We start from the raw sequence: 18,843 nt of genomic DNA, 5'->3' as shown, positions 1-18,843 counted from the left end.
AGAAATTCTTTACTCGGAGGGTGGTGAGACACTGGCCTGGGTTGCCCAAAAAGTTGTGGCTACCCCATCCCTGGAGGGGTTCAAGGCCAGGCTGGACGGGGCTTGGAGCAACCTGGTCTGGTGGGAGGTGTCCCTGCCCAGGGCAGGGGGGTGGAATTAGATGATCTTTAAGGTCCCTTCCAACTCTAACCATTCTGTGATTCTATGATGGTGCCCCCTCCGCAGGACAGTGATCCCCCCAGGCCGTGGCGAGCACAGCCTCCCTCACATGGTAGAGAAGGCAGGGCGAGGCGGTGTTATAAAAATGTACACTTTATTACACCTTCAGGTAGGATACATCACTATTCCTTACAATCCTACTGGATCAAGTAACAAACGCTTATGTTCATAAGTTATTTACAGGTTGACTTCCTAACACACTCCTGGGAGAAAGACACATCAAAAGGAAAAAAAGAAGAAAAAAAAAAAGGGTGATTTTTATCTTCAGTAACTGACCTAAACAAGAAACAATTGCCTCTTTAGACACCAAATCAGACCAGCACAATGATGCAGTCAACAGCCTCCCCGCTGCTGGAAGTGTTCCCCCACACACAACGTTCATGCACATAATAAGAGCTAAACATTTAAAAGTAAAACTGGGGCTAACTAAGCAATATTTTTGGATGAGCAACACTATACTGTACACAGTGACAGTTAACCCGTCACCACTGCATTTGCTCTGCGTTTTAAACTATCCTGCTGCCAACACTACCAGTTTCACATCTAGTAACGAAGTTCAGGTAATGGCACAAACCAGTGGGTCAGACGGGTCAGGTGAATACTACTGCATGCACAAACAGCTTAAAAAAAACCCAACAATGCCCCCATACTGGCAGACCTGAGGGTCCAAGAAAGAGAGGATACAGGAGAAAAGCGGTATAAAATTAATATTAATTAAAAAAAATAACCAGGAACGCTGCCTGACCCAGTGTTTACATTCGTGATCTGAAACAGAATGGGCTGCACCTATCCTACTTAAAACAAAGGAGCTGGCTGGGTATTCTTTCTTGTTTAAGCCATTTGGATTACTAGGTACCAAAAGGTGTGTACATACAGAGGTAAGAACAGAAAGATATGCTTCCCTTGCCTTTAAATAGGCTCCCCTCCTAAGAGTAAAAAGGTCACAGAATGGAAAAATAATTTTAAAACCATCTCAGAAAAGGAATGTTATAATTTTTGTCTGAATTTTACACCTCGTGCAGTTTTATGGCCAAAGTAAAATAAATCCATTCAAGCCACCAAGAGCTTTTTGATTCCTCACTCAGTGCTGTTTGCAAACAGAGTCTGTTTTTCATTTTATGCAAGAAAAGTAAAGAAAACCCTCGCAGTTCTATGCAGCTTTTCGCTTGGGTTTTTGTTTTGTTTTTTTTTCATAACAATAAGGCAAACTGATTTGGAGGAAGAGGCCACGCTCTATTCACATCCAAAATACCCACCTGAAGATACATTCATCATTAGCTTTAGTAAAAGAATAGTACAAAAGTTAGATCTTACTCTTTACACAGTTGAAGAATTAAGTTTTAGATTTAATTTCGCTATTCCCCGCTTCCCCTAGCCCCCCACCCCCCGAGCTGAAAGCTGAGTAGAAAGTACTGAACATTTAAACATGTTGCAAGAGCAGAATGAAACTGAGAGATTAAATTTTTATCAGTTGGAGTTTCCTTGACAGAAGCCTCATGAGAAACAGCTGTGGATCCTTTGCTTAGCTGTATCCACCGAACAATTCTTTTACAAAAGAAAAATGGGCTACACTTTAATACACATCTACTATCAACACAGTATTTACTCGGTTCATGCCTAAAATATCCATTATCTTAAAGTGAAGTATGAGAATGAGCGCACAGGTTGGGTGATTCAGTAAACTGTACACAAAACTACTAACAAACATTTTAAAAGACTTACAAAAATGGAGAATGAAACTTTTTTTTCCTTTTTAATTACATATACTTACAGGTTTTCACATTTATTGGCTAAACTTCGCAGGGAGCACTTCCAATGTGTTAGATCTTCCAGAGGTGTTTACCTCAAGCGAGAACAACACACAGCTTTTACACAGATGGAAAATACTTTGCTATATTAGCCACACGGTTCTTTGAATGGCTTCGCCGTAGGTATTGAGCACACATCCAAACTATAGCAAAGAACTGCATATTCCCACGGCAGTCTGTGGTATGCTAACATAGATGAATTTTACTGACGTTTATGGCATGTTACCTACCATTTTACTTTTCTGAAGCTGGGCAGAATTTAAACGTAAGTAATGTTTGCTTTATCTGGTCTGAATGAGCACAGAGAACACTGGCAAAATGCATCTTGTACATATTTTGAGTGCTAAACAGTTGCTAACACACTGAAGTTATATGAGAGTTTCCATGTTTAAATGTTCACCAGCAAAACACCTTCTGCTAAAAAAAAAAAAAAAAAAATAGAGGTGGTTTGTCTTCATTTTGTATGTTTGGAGTAGCTTCTCACTTGGCTTAGCAAACAAGAAATGCTGTGTTTCCCCGTTATTGCATTTTAATCATTAGTTCAACTTGGTTTAGTCGGTGCCTTTAATCTGACAGTAGGCGTCCTCATTTGTACTTTTGCTTGCTGATTCTGGGCTTCAGGTGTTGCTGGTGTCTGGGCTGGATTCTGTACACCTGGAGCCTGAATCTGGGGCGATGCTGTTGTCACCACTTGCTGTTGTATCAGTTTCTGCTGGACGACCTGAGCAGTAGCAGTTGTTGCAGGAATCACCTGAACCTGCTGTTGACCTGCTGTCGTCTGAGAAAGTGTCACAGTTTGGGGTTGAGCCTGTACCTAGACATTAGGATGACAAGGCGATTACAAAAGAATAGTTTGGCATTAAACTGAGCATTCATTACATTGCCGCTCTACAGAAGACATCTTACTTAGGTAAGCATTTGCCCTCTTAACCGATAAGCATCTTGGACAGAGTAGGAAGGCTGGGAGGGATTCTGGGAACATGGGCTCTGTGGTTTCACTGAGAAACACTGTTCTGTCACATTTTCTAGAGCCTTATAAATCAGAACTAAGAGCCAAGATGCCTGTAACTGAGATCTCTGTAGTGCAAATCAAAGGACATTCGCCCAGATCCTTTACAGAAGATAAAGGGGAGGTTTAAAAAAACCCCACTGGATAAACAGGAAAATTCCTGTACTGCGGAAGAAGTAGGGAAGGAAGAGTAAGAAGAACAGAGGGATAAATGGAGGATCTAACAAGTTAAAAGGCCGACTCTGCAACCATATTGTAACAATAAATACAGCCACTGCGACTTCCTACCAGTCCCTGACATTACTCTTTCAGACTACAGCTGCCAGCCTCTATTGACAATTTAGGGTACAACAGTTTGAACTCCATCCAGAAATCTAATTTTCATAGCTCTACCCAGAGCAAGGGAGAAAAACCCTCAACTTCTTGTTCAGAGGACAAGGTAATGAAAACTGAGCAGCTTCAGCTGCCTTTGTCAGATGCAGAAGCCAAATGAAGCTGCAAGGGCTTCTCCCAGGGAAAATTAACTCTTGACTGATCCAAGAGGAATCTACTGGGAAGTGCTAAAAATGCAGGTAAAAAGAATGCCACGTACGCATCAAGACCACAGTTTTAAAAATACTTAGCATGGCCTAATCCTACTGCCACTGATGTTACTGGCGTGTGCGGGAGGGGAGCTGTTTATTTGTCTTTTTACCATCGACTCCAACAGTCCCAGAGTTATGCCAACATCAATGACTTTTGAAAACCTTGTCCCTTGAAAAATTACCTAGGAACTCTTACCAACTACAGAGGCCAACTCAGCTTGTGTTGACTGATGAGGTTTCTACTCCCTGCTGTCTACCTTGCCCTTGAAACATTCACATCTGAGGTGGTTATGAGTCAGCTGATACCGCTTTATCATCGTTTTAAGATAAACAGTCACAGATTTTATTCCGCACTAAAACACTGCACTATAACCTGTGATAGATTAAGAGCCGATTGGTTCAGATTTTTGTGCACCAAAGGCAATAACTTCATCCACCATCCAAAGTTCAATCATTCCTGCCAATCAACAGCGTAAGTTATGCCTGTTGCTAATGGTCTGAAAGGCATTGTTCTGAGCAGCGTTAAACAAATTGCCTGGTAGTTAGGGGAGGGGAAACCAAAGCATCTCACCTTCTCTTGCCCTAGTCCCATCTGTTATCATACCACATTTAGAACAGATACCACACCATTCTGACTTTTACAACACACTTGGCACAGCTTTACGAACTGGAATAAACCAACTGGTAACCTTGATTTGTCCCAGTTTTCATAGAACAAACTCAGATGGTGCTCATTACTTCACTTATTTGCTATCTTGACTATACATCACAAGAAAACAATTTTTAAAAAATTCTTTCATCTGTAGAAAATATTTTTTAAAATCTGTTTTTCAGCTTATCTACAGTGGTGAGCAAACATTGCTCCATCTACCAAAGTTTTAGACTAGAGAATATACAGCAGCTGACTCAGTATTCACATGATTCATTTTTCTAGTCGGGCACTTGCTATATCCTTCAAAAATACTGCCTATGCCACACATAAGATGGAAAATACACATATTTCAAATAAACGAGCTTTCAGTAAGATCGTGTTTCTAGCGCTATATTTGACAAGCACAAAACCTACCTGTTGGGAGACTGAAACCATCTGTTGAATGTTGGCAACAGTAGCCTGTTGCTGGACCACTTGTGGAAGTTTTGCAACCTGCAGGGACATGAAATAAAGATATGGTCAAAATAAAAAATTGCTAATAGCAGCAAAACACCACACCTATCAAAACTGCTACCAGGTGAAATCCTTTCCAGAGTCCTGTTCATGGTAAGTTGCAGCTCGGCATTCTCAGTACTTTTGTAAAACTTTTTACATCAGTACATTGAAGAACTTGGCTAGGAGAGGAAGAATAAAAGTCGTATATGCAATATTAACTGCAACATACTCGTCTCCTCCTAACTATATATAAAATTGAAGGAAGCACAGAAGTTCTAATGGGCTACATTATCTTAGATATACTTCTAAAAGAGTAAGGCTTCCAGTTCCTAATCCTCTTCTCTTTCCTTGCTTAGACTGACCCAGTTATGCAGAAGAGAAGACAACTGAACTGTCTTCAGAGGCAGCACCAGAAAACAAGAACAACTCTGGTTCAGTTTTCCGTAGTAAACACAGTATAAAATCCCTTGCTTAACAAAAAGGAGTGACTCAATTTATTTCAAAGAGGAGAGGTGAACTTACAGCTCAGATAGTTCCTCTGACCTGCTACAAGGCCACATATTCAGCACCAATGAATTTTATTATAAAGTCAATTTAAACAAATGTGTGACTAGAATTAATATGAGTGGGTGCTAAAATGCTACATCACCTGTCATCTTTACAATTCTCCAGTCACAGCCGAGCTTAAAAGTGTAAATCTGTGTTACCTGTACCTGAATCTGGGCCTGTACTTGCTGCGTTCCACCTGGTTTCTGGGTTTGGGAAATCGGAGTTGTCAAGAACTGTGTTTTAATGGCAGGCTGGGTAGTGTAAGTTACTTTTTGTTGCTGTGAAGTCTGTTGTTGGGTTTGGACTGTAACCTGTTGAGCATTTATCTGCAGAAGAGAAAAAACAGGCATCAATGACTACAAAATATATGTGTATTTTAAATAACGGGTACGTAGTTAACAAGATTAATTACACTTAATTACTGACATAAAATCCTCCCAGGATTAGTAAAAGCAAAATAAGCACTAGGCAAAAGCTTTCATGCATTTATACAAATATTCTGAATCACTTGAGTATTTACTGAAAAGGTTCTCTCTTACACAAGTGCACACATACACGCACTTCATACGATAACGCACTTCCAAAAAACCACGTTGGTGGCTGGTTGACAGCAAAGCCCATGAGAACATAACATTTCAGGAAAAAGTATATTTTCCACAAATTATATTGTAAACCGGGAAAAACTTTGGAAATGTTCCGCATTTGGTTTTATTAGAAATGACTAAGGAGAATCTTAATCTTTGTTACTTAAAAAAGAAAATCCCGTTTGGGGCATGAGAAATCAGCACCTGACAAAGCACATGAGAAACCATATACTTAAGGTTCACCCCTAGAAATACTGACGGACTCTCTAGGAGTGTCCTTGTAACTCGGAGCTGAAGCTTTACAACCCCAGAAGCATTACCTAAGTCAGTGGGAGAGACAAACAAGTACCTTTTGCTGCACAGTCGCTTGACCCTGTGCAACCTGAGGCTGGATAGCTTTCTGTTGCTGTGCTGCTTGATGATGCTTCAGTTTTAGAAGCTGCTGGACATGCAGTGGCTGTGCAACTACTGTCTGGCCTCCTGAAAATGACAAAAATAATTAGAACTGTAAGAGTCTTCATTTTATTGCTTTGTCCCAGTAATCACAGCTTGGAAACACAGATTGTGCTTTTTATAGACTTACACATCTGCATAGCTTTGAGCACTAATAACCCCACTGATTTTAATGGGAATAAGACATATGATTTTGGCAGCGAAGGAAAAAACATCCTGTTATCCAAGGGCAATAGTAAGCTAACTTTGTGTTCTAACAATGATCTTCCTACAGGAAGAATTCTGTCACAGTATAGGAGACAGTTATGAAATACAAGTTTTCCTATTTCCCTTTTGCATTTTAAGAAAAACAATTAAATTACCATGTCTTTCTTTTCAAAACTCTATCTGCTCGCCAACCAACCACATCTGGCTAAAGAATCATGCTAACCTCTAGATTAAATGGCATAAGCTCGATTCTCTTACCTCATTTTAGAAACAAACTGGAATGCAACCTCTATCACTTCAGTTTTTAAAAAGCGCGAGTGTCCCACAGAAGACATTATTTGAAACATCCTACCTTTACAAAAGTGGGATTTAAAATTTTATCGTGTTTCAGCAAGTTTGTTGACGTACCTGCTGCTTTCTGTGGCTGCCCAATGGCAACACTAATGCCTGCAACAGTAACGGGGAGGGTAGTGACTCCTGCAGACGACACGACAGCAGCTGGAACAGATACCACCGGAGGCTTTGCCAAAGCAACTTGTGCCGCTTGCGGAGTTTGGGCCTGGATCTGTCCTTGTGCTTGAAGCTGGGAAGCAGGAACACGAGTCTAAGCAGTAAGGAATGAAGATTATTGTACTGGCACACAAAATGCTGCATGTAACAGGTCATCATAAAGTGATAGTTGTAAACATTTCTAAAGATAATTGCTCCTTTACAGTAATCCACTTCAGAGATGGTAACAGTGGTTAAGTGCAACTTAAAGCTATTTATGCTACAGCTGTATTTTTTGTACTAAGTAATGCAAAGGGCGCTCGTGTGCATGAATGACCAGTATCCAGTTCATTTAAACCTGCAAAGAGCGTAAGGTGTTTAAGACTGTTTTTACAAAATCAAAGACAACTTACAAGACGAGCGACTTGCAGGTTTGTCACAGTCGTGCCTGTGAGAACTGCACCAGGACGAGGTGCTGTGACAGCAGTGAGTTGTTGAGTTTGCTGCTGCTGCTGCACTTGTACTTGTGCCGTTTGCTGCTGCGCCCCTTGCTGCGTCTGCTGCGCTGCCTGCTGCTGGGGGAGCTGCAGCTTCTGCTTCTGCAACTTGATCAACTGTTCCTGCAAAAATCAAACACTTCCATCATTTCCAATCTTTTACATTACTACAGGAAAAAAACGGAGGTGAAACTGGAGCTTTTAAGGAGAAACATTCTATGCCAGACCTTAGTTAAGATGGAAAAGCTAAGAATGCAACTCCTTTACACAATGGGTCACTGGTGACAAAGTAATAGTAAGTGCTTTACATCCTGACCTACTGCGATAGTGGTACTGTTTGAAATGGCTGTCAGACTCACTGCCTCCATGAAATTTTAGTAGGATCAAATTTAAGAAGGAGTTGCATGTCACTCTACCCCAAGGAAACAGGATACAACACACACTGCTAATGATGCTTACAGTAACGACGAGAATAACGTGTCACGTTACTTCAGAAGCATTTCCTCACCTGTGACAATTTCCCTACAGTTTTTATCTGAGCTGGAGACTGGGCTTGTGCCTGAGCCTGGATCTGTGGGACCTGCACCTGAGCCGCCTGCTGCTGCTGTTGCCTCAGAAGCTGGAAGTGAGCAGGGGTGATTGTTTTGCCAGACAGCTGGACCGTTGGTGTAGCTGTGAATAAAGAAAACACAAAATGCTCCAAAGAAAGCTTTTCAACATTCAATTTAATTCATTGATTTCACCTGAAAAGCCAAGCTGTTAAATGCGTCTTTTTCTGCTCCAGCACAGTTTGTGGACTAACTACAAATAACACCACGTTAGCATAAACATGATGTAAAAGCAGAGTAAATAATAAAATATACGTTCCTTTCTTCACAATGGTTTTCAGTCAAGACAGACAATTCAAATATTTTACTGCTAGATTATTAATAATCTTTTTTAATTGTAATGCCTAGGGGCCAAGCAGCTCTCTATAGCAACACTTCATCCAGAAATACTGGAAAAAATGTAATCTGAGCACCAACAAGTGCTGAGCACCAACAAGTGAAAAATCATAGCATTGTTTAATAGTGCTGCCAACAAATCCAGACTTTAAATACTGCGGGGCTATGGTGGGCAAGTAACCTACAGAAATTCTGGGGCCCTTTACATACCCTCAAAAAAAAGATCCCTAAGTACACAATTATTACCTGGTGTAACTTGAGTCACCAAAGATCTTGTCTGGGTCTGCACGGGTGTTAAGTTTGTAGTTACTACTGCTGACGCTGTCACTGATGTTACCGCACGAACTCCCTGGGTAGATGCTATGGTCACCAGTTCTGTGGAAGCAGCAGGCGCTGCCGCCGTCCGCTGCTGCGTGTGTACCACTTGTGCAGTTGCAGTGCCTCCCGAAGTCTGAAAAGGAACAAAGTCATTATTTCCACAGTTTCCATCCCTCACATAAAGCTACAGAACTTTATGGAAATGGACTGTACAATTTTAAAAACAAAGATCAAAAATGCAAAAGCAAAGAAGGTCCAAAACTTTCTAACACATCTCTCTGTTTGGGTAAGTCTAATAATCAGCACCTGGTTACATCTTTTTCAAACAGGCTGATCACCAAACCCTTAACTACATTATGGAAATTTGATTTCACTACCTTTCAATTTTTTGCTTTATCTTCCATAGTCTTAAGTCATTAAAATAATAATAAAGATAATAATTAACAAAGCACAAAACAGTTACAGGCTGGGAATGATAATGGCATAATATATTGCCTATGACAGCACTCGTCTACAAACTATTTTTAACAGTAGTATCTATTAGGCACCTTTTTCTGATAAACTGTCCCGGTGCATTCTGATATTTTGGTAAGGAAGAAGGGTTTGCTAGAAAATCACATGACACACGTGAAATTTGCAAGAAGCAAAGTTTCTGGTAACACAGAAAGCTAAAGAACAAAACAGATACGCTGATAAAACGCTCAACCGAGATCAGTCCAGGGACACAACTAGAGATGAGATCTACTCACAGTCAGCGTTCCAGGTATAACAGGTGAAGCCAGACGTTTATTGATGGGCTGAAAGGTAGCAGCAGGGACTCCAGCAACGGTATTCACTATTACATTTCCACTCACTGTAGCTGAAAGCAAGCCAAGATTAAACGTGAGAATCTAAAAATGAAAATCCGAATGTCCTATCATCTCCAATGCCTAATTATAAAGTCTTCTTACCAGTCTGTATACTTGTTCCTGTAACTGCTGTTTTGATCGTGCCCGCCTATTTAGAAGACAATTGAGGTAACAGTTCAGCAAAACAATAAAAGAAAACTCAATATAGCTCTTATGCTACTATGCTGTTTAACACAATGCTGTATTCTAGAAGTGACAAAATAAGAAAAATGCAATAAAATGCACTGATACTTCCGCAGTTGTTCATTCATTCTACACATCAACAGCAACTGATGGACATATTAGGATTCTGTCATGCTAACGAGCAATTGGAGACCAGTCAAATGTTTGGTAAATAGCAGTCATATGACATACTTGTTAGCAGAAGAAGGGAGCAATATATTTCTCTGGTGCACCACAGACAACCACTCACACATGACCATCACCGAGCAGCAGACAGAGCAATACGTATGGGTCAGAACCCATCCTTTGTCTCTTTCTGTAAAAGCTGTAGTATTCTTGCCTTTCAACAAGCAAAACAAAATCACCACTGCCTGCACACGTTAGCGTGCAAACTGGATCGGCTCTAAAAACAAAAGCCTTGGACTGCCATCAAATTCATTAAAACAGACTCTAGATTTAACGAAGCCATGAAAATTTTGCACAGATTTGCAATAAAACAACCATGATAGGTCCTGTAAGATGCAACATTCCACTTGCCTTGCAAAGGTTAACAAAGCTTTGGTTTTTAAGCTACTTTAACAGCGTAGCTTTCAGCTACGTTCTCTTTATTCTCCCAAGTTCTCTGTATAAACATTGTTCAGTGACAGTGGAAATGTATTTGCTCAGACTTGATTAAATTAAATTAAAGTCTAAACTGAAAAAAGGCAAAAAATCTTTGCAAAGATTTTCCACCAGTGGTGTTTTTCCACCTCAGAATGCCAAGACCTATTGCTGTAATAGTACGAAAAAAGTCTTAATAAATAAGAACAAAGACATCCAGCATGTTCAGGAAAAAAAAAAAAAAAAACAAAAACAAAGAAAGAAAGAAATAACCTTTATCTCACTATACTGACCTAAAATTCTCACTTTCCAGAGACAACAAAACATGTAAATATGGTACACACAGAGAAGAACTGAAGTTACTACATCAGAGGCACCAAGTTCTCCCTTTCTTACCAGTACTGCTGTGTTGGCCACAGTAGTTGCTGCAGTCTGCACCACTGCCTGTGGCTGCTGAACTACCTGCGCCTGAGCCTGCGGCTGCGGTTGGGCTTGTGCTTGCTGTACGGCCGGCTGCTGAGCTTGCTGCTGGCCGGCTTGCTGCTGCTGCGCCTGCGGGCCTGTCTGCTGCTGAGCCCTCTGCTGTTCAGCCAGAGCCTAGGAAATCAAGGTGTGAGCCTCAGAGTCTTCAAAATAGCGCACATAACAATCAGGATGTATTTTTTTAAAAAAACCAGAACAACAAACAAAACCCTTTTAATTCCAAGGATGTATTATATACGTGTGTGTGCAGATACAGCACACAAATTTGTCTTCACTGTAATTTTCTAGCTGCAAGTTACATGACCTAACTAGTTTCACAGTAAAGGTATATATATATTCATGGTTATTCAGGCTGCCCAGGGAAGTGGTTGAGGCACCATCCCTGGAGGTATTTAAAAGATGGGTAGACATAGTGCTTAGCAATATAGTTTAGTGATGGTTTTTGTCAGAGTTCGATCGATGGTTGGACTAGATGATCTGAAAGCTCCCTTTCAACCTGGGCAATTCTATGATTCTATATGGCTTAAAACATAGCACAACAAGCGATTTGCCATCAACAAGCAAGGACAAGCATCTCTTTCTGAATAATACAAGAAAGGAGGCTACAAAATGGTCAAGAATAAAACAAGATTTTTACATACTTTTAGTATCTTTTCCAAAAAGATGCTTCTAAAGAACGAGTGTGACATACAGGCCCAAGGAAAGGTCCCACTTTGGACCTTGGATATCTAAACCTTAGTACATGAACAATTTGCAGCTGCCCATAACATCTACTGTGCGGCCAAACTTCCCCCAGGAGGCATCTTCTCTTGTATTTCCTCTGTTGCTTAGTTTTTTTAATTACTGCAGTCATGTATATGGCTGAGATGGAGACCGTACCTTTTTCTCTTTTGCAATACGTTCTGCTCGGAGGGATGCAACTTGAATTGGAGGAAGTGGCTTATCATAGTTGATTCCACTATAAACAAAGACAAGACAAAGCACATGATCGTTAAAAATATATAACTGAAAGTTAAAAAAGAAAAGAAGAAAAAAAAAAAGCACTTTTATGCAATTCGTAACTCTTTCAAGTCAGAGAGTGCCCACCTTTCTGCAAGCACTGATGCATGCTTTGGATTCTTCTGGAAAGGATTCATGCCAAGTCTGAAATTGAGCAAAACCGTATTACTGGAGACAGAAACAACTTAAAACCAATATTTAATTTCACATGTTTTAGTGGATGACACTGCAGTTTTGGCGAAGTTTTCATGATATTCCCACCAGTACTGGAGCCTGCATACAGATAGACATTTTAAGAAAGACCCAGGGTAATTATTAAATGAATACCGAAAAAGTTACTGCAGGAATATACATAGAAAACAACGTACTACTAAACAGCATAGACATCAAAATGTTTACAATTCAGGAAAATGGAAAGTGTAGTTTATAAAGTAGATTTAAAAAAACCCAAACACAACAATGGAGTGCTCTTCTGCTCTTAATCACACAAAACAAATTCATGCAGCGAGTAAAAGCTAACCCAAACACATGAAATATGAAGATGTTCCAATAACTGAAGGCCAGGATGCAAGGTAAGAGATCAAGAACGGAGAAACAAAACAGCAATTTGAAACAGAGCATAAAATAACTCTCGGTCGCGAGCGCAATTCAGAACAGAGTTTCCAGGAGATCAGTGGTGACAGGGACATTGAATGATCCCAGTTAAACTTACAGAGGTTTGATAGGTGGACTTCTTTTCCCTGCAATCATTTTCATCATCTCAAAATGATTAGTGTAAAGTTGCGTGTGGGTGGCACCCTCATCTTGAGCATAGATCTGATTGGTACGAAGTGGGCGACTGTTTTTAGTCTAAAAAAAAGAAAACAAACCAACTTTCAATTGCGAACACACCCACGTGGCATTTTGTCTATGTATAAACACATGGTGCGCTTGTAGGTTATTTAAAAACGTACTCCAACATATCTATCACAGACTGGTTTCTGCCTCGTGTCACTGATAACTTACTGTTACACAAAACTCTATGGGAAATATATAAAGAAAGAGCAAAATAAGGAGCAGTTCTCACGGTCACACTGGCATCAGCACTTGGGGACATACGAAATGGCAAACTCTAATTTGAAAAAGAATCTTTGCTTTAGTTTAGATTTTGCAAGTTTAATTCAGTACCCAAACCAAGAGCCCATTAGTTTACAGTTATGCATAGCGCACACATAATATAATAAAACCATCACTGCACTGCTCTCCCAACACAGCTACGTTAACATCCAGCACACCATGCCACTCTAACATTTGGCTTCTCCTAAGTAGAAACTGCCAGTCAGGGACAAACCTGCTTATTAGTCAGAGAATGGGACTACAGCCAAGAAGTTCTAGATTTTCTACCCAGTTCTGTCACTAAATTGCTGTATGGTTTGGAAGAAGTTGCTTATAATCATGGAATTTGTTTTTGTTTCTGTAGCATACTATCATCCTCATTTACTAAAAGGTGTTTCAAGCATTAAATTCACTATATATTCGTAATCCGCTCAGACCCTAGCATGAAGTACATCCTTTATAGATCTAAGTACCGTCAAAATAATCAGGACGAGTTACATGGTGGTTGTTAGGTGGAAAAATACCCACTACAGTTTAAGTGAAATCACAAACTTCTTGTATGACTTAAAATTTATCTACCAAATCCAAAAGCTGAAGTCTGGTGTCAATCCACTGTAACAACTAAGAAAGGAAAATAAATTTGGAATTTTAATTGATGTTTCAGAACTCAAGTAACACTCAACATGGATCTCATATGAATTATCTGCCCACCTCCATTGCTGCTAAATACCACAGTGTCTAGATTTGATTTTGAAAGAATACCAATGCACACCTTATAAATACTTTTTGTCTTCTTTTTAGGATTAGCTTCGTACATTAGCTGTAAAATAAGAAGGAAAGTTAGATGATCTTTTGTGGAAGATTTTGTTCAGCTGCTTTTTCTTTTCAAAGAAATCACATAAAATAAGTGGAAATCCTGATGAGGATAATTTTATAATCTTTTAAAAGTTATTTATTTACACTGTTGAAACATTTAACAAAAAACAAGTGTTTACGGAGATAAGGAAAAAAACTCTACAAACTTAAGGTAAAAAAAGACGCATCATTCTATGTAAACTCACCTTTCCTTCTTCCCTTGGAATAATGACATTTTCGTATCTGTTTCGGCATTGTTTTGGTGAGCGATAGACTCTGCTGCAGGAGTTAACAACATCGCTAACAAGGTCCCAATTGGGAGTATGTGCTGGCGATACAACAGCAAGATTTAACGGAAGCTCCAGCAGCTGCTTCACTGCCTACAATAGATAAAGGTACAAAAGCTTCAGACGACAAATCGTTCCAATCGTTCCAAACCTACCCTTATCTGCAGGTATCCACACACCATTACTACAACGATACAGATAGCTTAGGGCTCAGGCTACGTGTTCACCTACGTTCTCAGAGAATAAATGAGCATAAAATGCCATTATGCAGGCTAACGTGCAGGAAAACACTTGGGGATTAGTATAAGGGGAACAGAGAGCTGCCATTCAAGTGCTGATCTCTTCTCAAAGGTGGGGAGAACCTTAGCTGCATTATTTCAGGCAGCACAACTGATCTGGAACAACAGTAAGTGGTCTCCACAACAAAAATAGGACTTAATCATGCATTCTGTAGCTTACTTTAATTTTTCCTTAAAGGAACACAAATGATAGGCAATATGTTCTGAGCTACGTCAGCAAAATGCCAAACTAACCATTAAGAATTAGAAATAACCTTGAAGAGATAAACTGCAGAAAGAGCCATTTCTGAAATTAGAAGCAAAAATACAATAAATAACAGCAGCAAGTGCAGGTATCATCTGACCTGCAGAAGTGCCCAGTCTTCACTGATCAACCACTCTGGATTATCCTGTCCAGCCTCAGCAGCTGGTTTGACAAGAGTCGGCAAAGGCTTTGCAAACTGCGTTTGTTGTTTCAACAAGATGTTTTTCTTTTGCTCTTTGCCCTCTCGGCGCATTTTCAACATTCCTGGAGTTGCTCGATCAAAAAGTGAACGAGGCGGAATAACTGTCTCTCCATGACGCTGCTTTTTCTTCCTACCTGCAGCTGAGACAAAAAAAAAACCCAACAACCAACATTCTTGGTAAATAGTTACTACCATTCTTTGATTCTTCTGCTACTTAGAGCCGCAAAACGTTCCTACATGTGTCCAGAGTATTCCCCACTGCTTCTTAAAAGTGTACTGTCAGTAACTAAAAAGAGCCTGGCATAAAGTAAAATTAGCCATGTCCTAACTCACATAGCAGAATGCCTCTTTTCTAGAAGTGTCCTTTTAAAAACACCTCTATGTCTAAATAAAGACACACTGTAAGAACTGGGGCTTCCAGTGATTCTATTGCTTTGAGACCACAGTGAGACAAGAATTTTCATCTCTTCAAACCTGCAAATTTGATCTTTACTGGACCAGACATGCAAGAGGTATGAAAAAAACCCTGATTTTTTTTTTTTTTTTTTTTTTAAAAACTTTCAGCAATAAATCTCAGAAGAGTTTTGAAGAAACATTTACCAGATGGATCTGTTTTGTGTCGTTTTCGTTCCTTCCTAACATACACTGGAGGCAACTTTGATTCTGGAATAGGGGTGGTATCATACATCAGGCACATAACAGAATCAATGTAGATATCATTGTCATCCTGAGGTGGCGTGGGAGGAGTCCAAAGCTGCAGAGAACAAAATTTGCAGTTACTGCAATATTAAGACTCCACTGATCTTTATTTTTCAAAAAATAAAAAGCCTATTTAGGCTGCCTGGGGTTGCTTTTACTTACTGGCATTATTTCGTTTTGTCCATCTGGACCTTCGTAGACATATTCCTAGAAAGCAAAAAGAGAATACAGTTCAAATGATACAACTGAACCCTGAAGGAAAAGGTATTCTCAGAATAACTAAGAAATACACCATTAAAAAACCAAGATTAATCATGAATTACTTTATTGTATGCATCCTCCCGTGTGTATGTTAGAAGTTCCTCTTCATCCTCCCAAAGCATTTTTTGCTCTTTTTCCTTTAACTCCTTCATATGCTGGACTTCCCACACTTTCTTTGCAGTTTTCAATTCCATCTAGATGAAAGTCAGACTCGTTATAAACTTTATGCAGTAACAGACACTGGATTTGTATTTTTATGGACAAACTCCTTAAACTTTGACATTTTTAGGCACAGAAATCTTATAGCAATTTCTCAACAGATACTTTCACAATCATTTAGAAGTGATTTTCTGGTCTCTGTTGAGGGTCTTTAAACCCTCAAAATAAAGCAAACTCAGATTTTCAGTTAAACAACTAAGACAACCAGAACACAGCTCCTTTACCCAAATAAACAGGCTCATTGAAATGAATGAAATTTTTTCCCCCCACTACCGTTGGAGTACAACAAATATTTGCTGAGCTGTGCTGAAGAAAGTAATTCCCATTTTATAAAACAGAAATTAAGAACTGACACCTGCTTAAACCAAGAAAATCCCCAAATAATAAGCTCTCTCTAAGGCATTCTGGTATTCATAAAGTATAGCAAGAGATGATCACAGAACTCCACGTCATTGGAGAAATTTCCACTTCACACTGAAAATATAAACCTGCTTGTGCGACAGAACAACATGGAAAAGAAAGATTTGGTTTTTTACCTCATTCAACCGTGGCTCATCCTCATCAACTGAAACGTGGAAGAGCTCTAAATAATTCAAAGCATACTTCTCAATTGGAGTCAGCTGAGAGAATGTATCAAGGAAAAAAAAAGTTAGTATTGAGGATAGTAAAAGAAACGTTAACTGAAGGACAGCGTATCAAAGCTCTCCTTAAAACTAATCTCCCTCTCTGACGGCTTAACGTCTTAAGTCACTAGGAGATTTCCCATCCGTTTAACGGCAGTATCAATCCCATAGACAACAGAGTTGCTTTAAGGCCAGACTGCAAACAAATTGAAATATTTGAACTAAACACCACTTTTTAACCAAATATTCATGTAAAGTCATTGTACCTGATCCACAACAGCAACTAACTCCTGCAGCTGTGAGGGCTCGTCATTGTATTTTGTCTCACAGAGCTCTGTGATTAAAGGTTCAATGCTTGACTCGGGTCCTATTTCTTGTATGCAATCATTTGATTCCTCATCCTCTTGTTCAATACTGTTGAGGGCCTTTCAGAAAGACATATTTTAAAAATAATGAAGATTTCAAATATATGGAAAGAAACCCCGTAAGAACTTCACTGAAATCCAACACAAATTTCTGGAATAAGTCTCTGCTGAGGCAAGAGAAACAGTTCCCAGAAAGTACACAACTCAACCATGGGCTTTTAGAAGTTTTGTTACAAGGAAAGTGACAAAACATAAAAATACTGGGAAAAGAAATTGACAGAATTTACCCAAATAAAAAAAAAATACAGCAGCTGTTTAATAATAAGGTCACACAGCTGTATTTTTAATGTATGTATTAATAATTACCTCTATGAATGGTCTTGCGACTTTAGGTGAAATATTTTCTGCTGGAGATGGCTCTTGAGAAAGTACTACAAATTCTTCTGCTTTCACTCTAAATCCTGAATCCTCCATAGGAGAATGAACCTCAAACAATTCCTGAATTGTTTGCTTGGTAAGCAAAAAAAAAAAAGAAGAAAAAAGAAAAAGTACATTCAGCTTTCAGGACTATTCCATTTTTTATATAACTTTGAATTAGCTCAGGTTCAAGTGACCTTATAAACTATGGACTGAGTAACGAAAAAATAAACCTCTATTCATTATTTCTGAAAAATTGTCTATTTTCTGTTCTGTAGGACAGAGTAGAATAAAGTGTTAACAGTTCATAAACAGGAAAGTCAGAAATATACACTGTCTCATCCTGCACCACCATACTGGGAGTGCTAAAAGAGGATGGACCAGCTTCTGGATGGGCAGCCACTGTCTTCTGCATCTTCACAGCAGCACTTCAGAGACTATCTCATTAAATAGCCAAACTTCATATTTCACCTTTTTAAAGCTGTTGAAACCTTCATCCTTACATACGCTGCAGAATTTTGCAGCATGGTGCCAGAAACCAGAGTATATTAAGTCACGCAGGTGGTGCTTGTGCGTCAGTATGCAAGTAACGGAATGAAAGCAGAGAGACAGCATTTGATAGAATGCGGCCCTAACGCCAAAATTCAAGCAATCCTGAGATCTACTATGCTTACCTATCAATTCTAGCCCAAACAGATTTCTAGTAAACTGTTATTAAACACTCCAATTCTGATGCCTGAATTTATTAAACACTGCAACACGGGTGTTTGAACACATTTTGGATATTAACTTACCTGTGTTAAAAAGGCCATTGAATAGTCATTTCCCTGAGCAGCTACTTCTCTGATCAAGTCCTTTGTGCCGTTTTTCAAAAGCTTCTCTTCTACAGAATTACCACTGACAAGCCTAAAAAAAAGAAGAAAAAGAAAAGAACTGAAATCTGGTAAGTCATTTCCAAAACAGCTTTTGGAAACAAAAAGATAAATTGCCCTCAGAGAATAACACTGAACTTTTAAAATGTCGTGGTTTGTGCGGTTTTGTGGGTTTGGTTTTTTTAGTTCTGGTACAGGCCAAGAACAAAACACATACCTCTACTTTGAAGTTTTCTTTTAATAATTAGTGTAATGAAAAAGAGACAAAACCAAGCCACCTCATTTAAAAAATTCCACGTAAACTAACAGACAAAAGCCATGCAAGTATGACTCATTAATTACATTTGGCATTAAAAAATACCACATTTTCCTACAATAACCTGGCATCTTTTTTATTGAAGTGAGATGAAGTTTTCAGCAATGTTTCCACTTTATTTCAGCTCAT

General features: G+C 39.2%; 1 protein-coding gene across 14 annotated transcripts in view; it reads right to left on the bottom strand.

Annotated features, from left to right (window-relative positions):
• Positions 1–296: 296 nt before the first annotated feature.
• LOC128916898 (E1A-binding protein p400-like) overlaps positions 297–18,843 on the bottom strand; it is a 51,549-nt gene continuing 33,002 nt past the window's right edge. For 4 of the 14 annotated variants that reach the window (XM_054219099.1, XM_054219101.1, XM_054219106.1 and 1 more), the window contains 24 exons: positions 18,321–18,432; positions 17,476–17,619; positions 17,011–17,169; positions 16,658–16,741; positions 15,965–16,096; positions 15,804–15,848; positions 15,543–15,696; positions 14,841–15,082; positions 14,117–14,290; positions 13,828–13,875; positions 12,673–12,809; positions 12,048–12,104; positions 11,841–11,919; positions 10,875–11,075; positions 9,759–9,804; positions 9,558–9,667; positions 8,737–8,941; positions 8,055–8,218; positions 7,463–7,669; positions 6,969–7,164; positions 6,250–6,380; positions 5,475–5,642; positions 4,687–4,764; positions 297–2,841 (listed from right to left, as the gene is read on the bottom strand). In XM_054219099.1, coding sequence (XP_054075074.1) covers positions 2,569–2,841; positions 4,687–4,764; positions 5,475–5,642; positions 6,250–6,380; positions 6,969–7,164; positions 7,463–7,669; positions 8,055–8,218; positions 8,737–8,941; positions 9,558–9,667; positions 9,759–9,804; positions 10,875–11,075; positions 11,841–11,919; positions 12,048–12,104; positions 12,673–12,809; positions 13,828–13,875; positions 14,117–14,290; positions 14,841–15,082; positions 15,543–15,696; positions 15,804–15,848; positions 15,965–16,096; positions 16,658–16,741; positions 17,011–17,169; positions 17,476–17,619; positions 18,321–18,432 — 3,346 coding nt within the window. In that variant the 3' untranslated portion in view covers positions 297–2,568. Of the gene's footprint in view, positions 2,842–4,686; positions 4,765–5,474; positions 5,643–6,249; positions 6,381–6,968; positions 7,165–7,462; positions 7,670–8,054; positions 8,219–8,736; positions 8,942–9,557; positions 9,668–9,758; positions 9,805–10,874; positions 11,076–11,840; positions 11,920–12,047; positions 12,105–12,672; positions 12,810–13,827; positions 13,876–14,116; positions 14,291–14,840; positions 15,083–15,542; positions 15,697–15,803; positions 15,849–15,964; positions 16,097–16,657; positions 16,742–17,010; positions 17,170–17,475; positions 17,620–18,320; positions 18,433–18,843 lie in introns of those variants that run through there. The other 10 variants (XM_054219108.1, XM_054219109.1, XM_054219110.1 and 7 more) reach the window with 7 other exon arrangements.

The sequence above is a fragment of the Rissa tridactyla genome, chromosome 13 (genome assembly GCF_028500815.1).
Source record: "Rissa tridactyla isolate bRisTri1 chromosome 13, bRisTri1.patW.cur.20221130, whole genome shotgun sequence".
NCBI lineage: Eukaryota > Metazoa > Chordata > Aves > Charadriiformes > Laridae > Rissa > Rissa tridactyla.
Note: the sequence above shows the minus strand (reverse complement) of the source record. Positions and strands in the feature narration are given on the sequence as shown.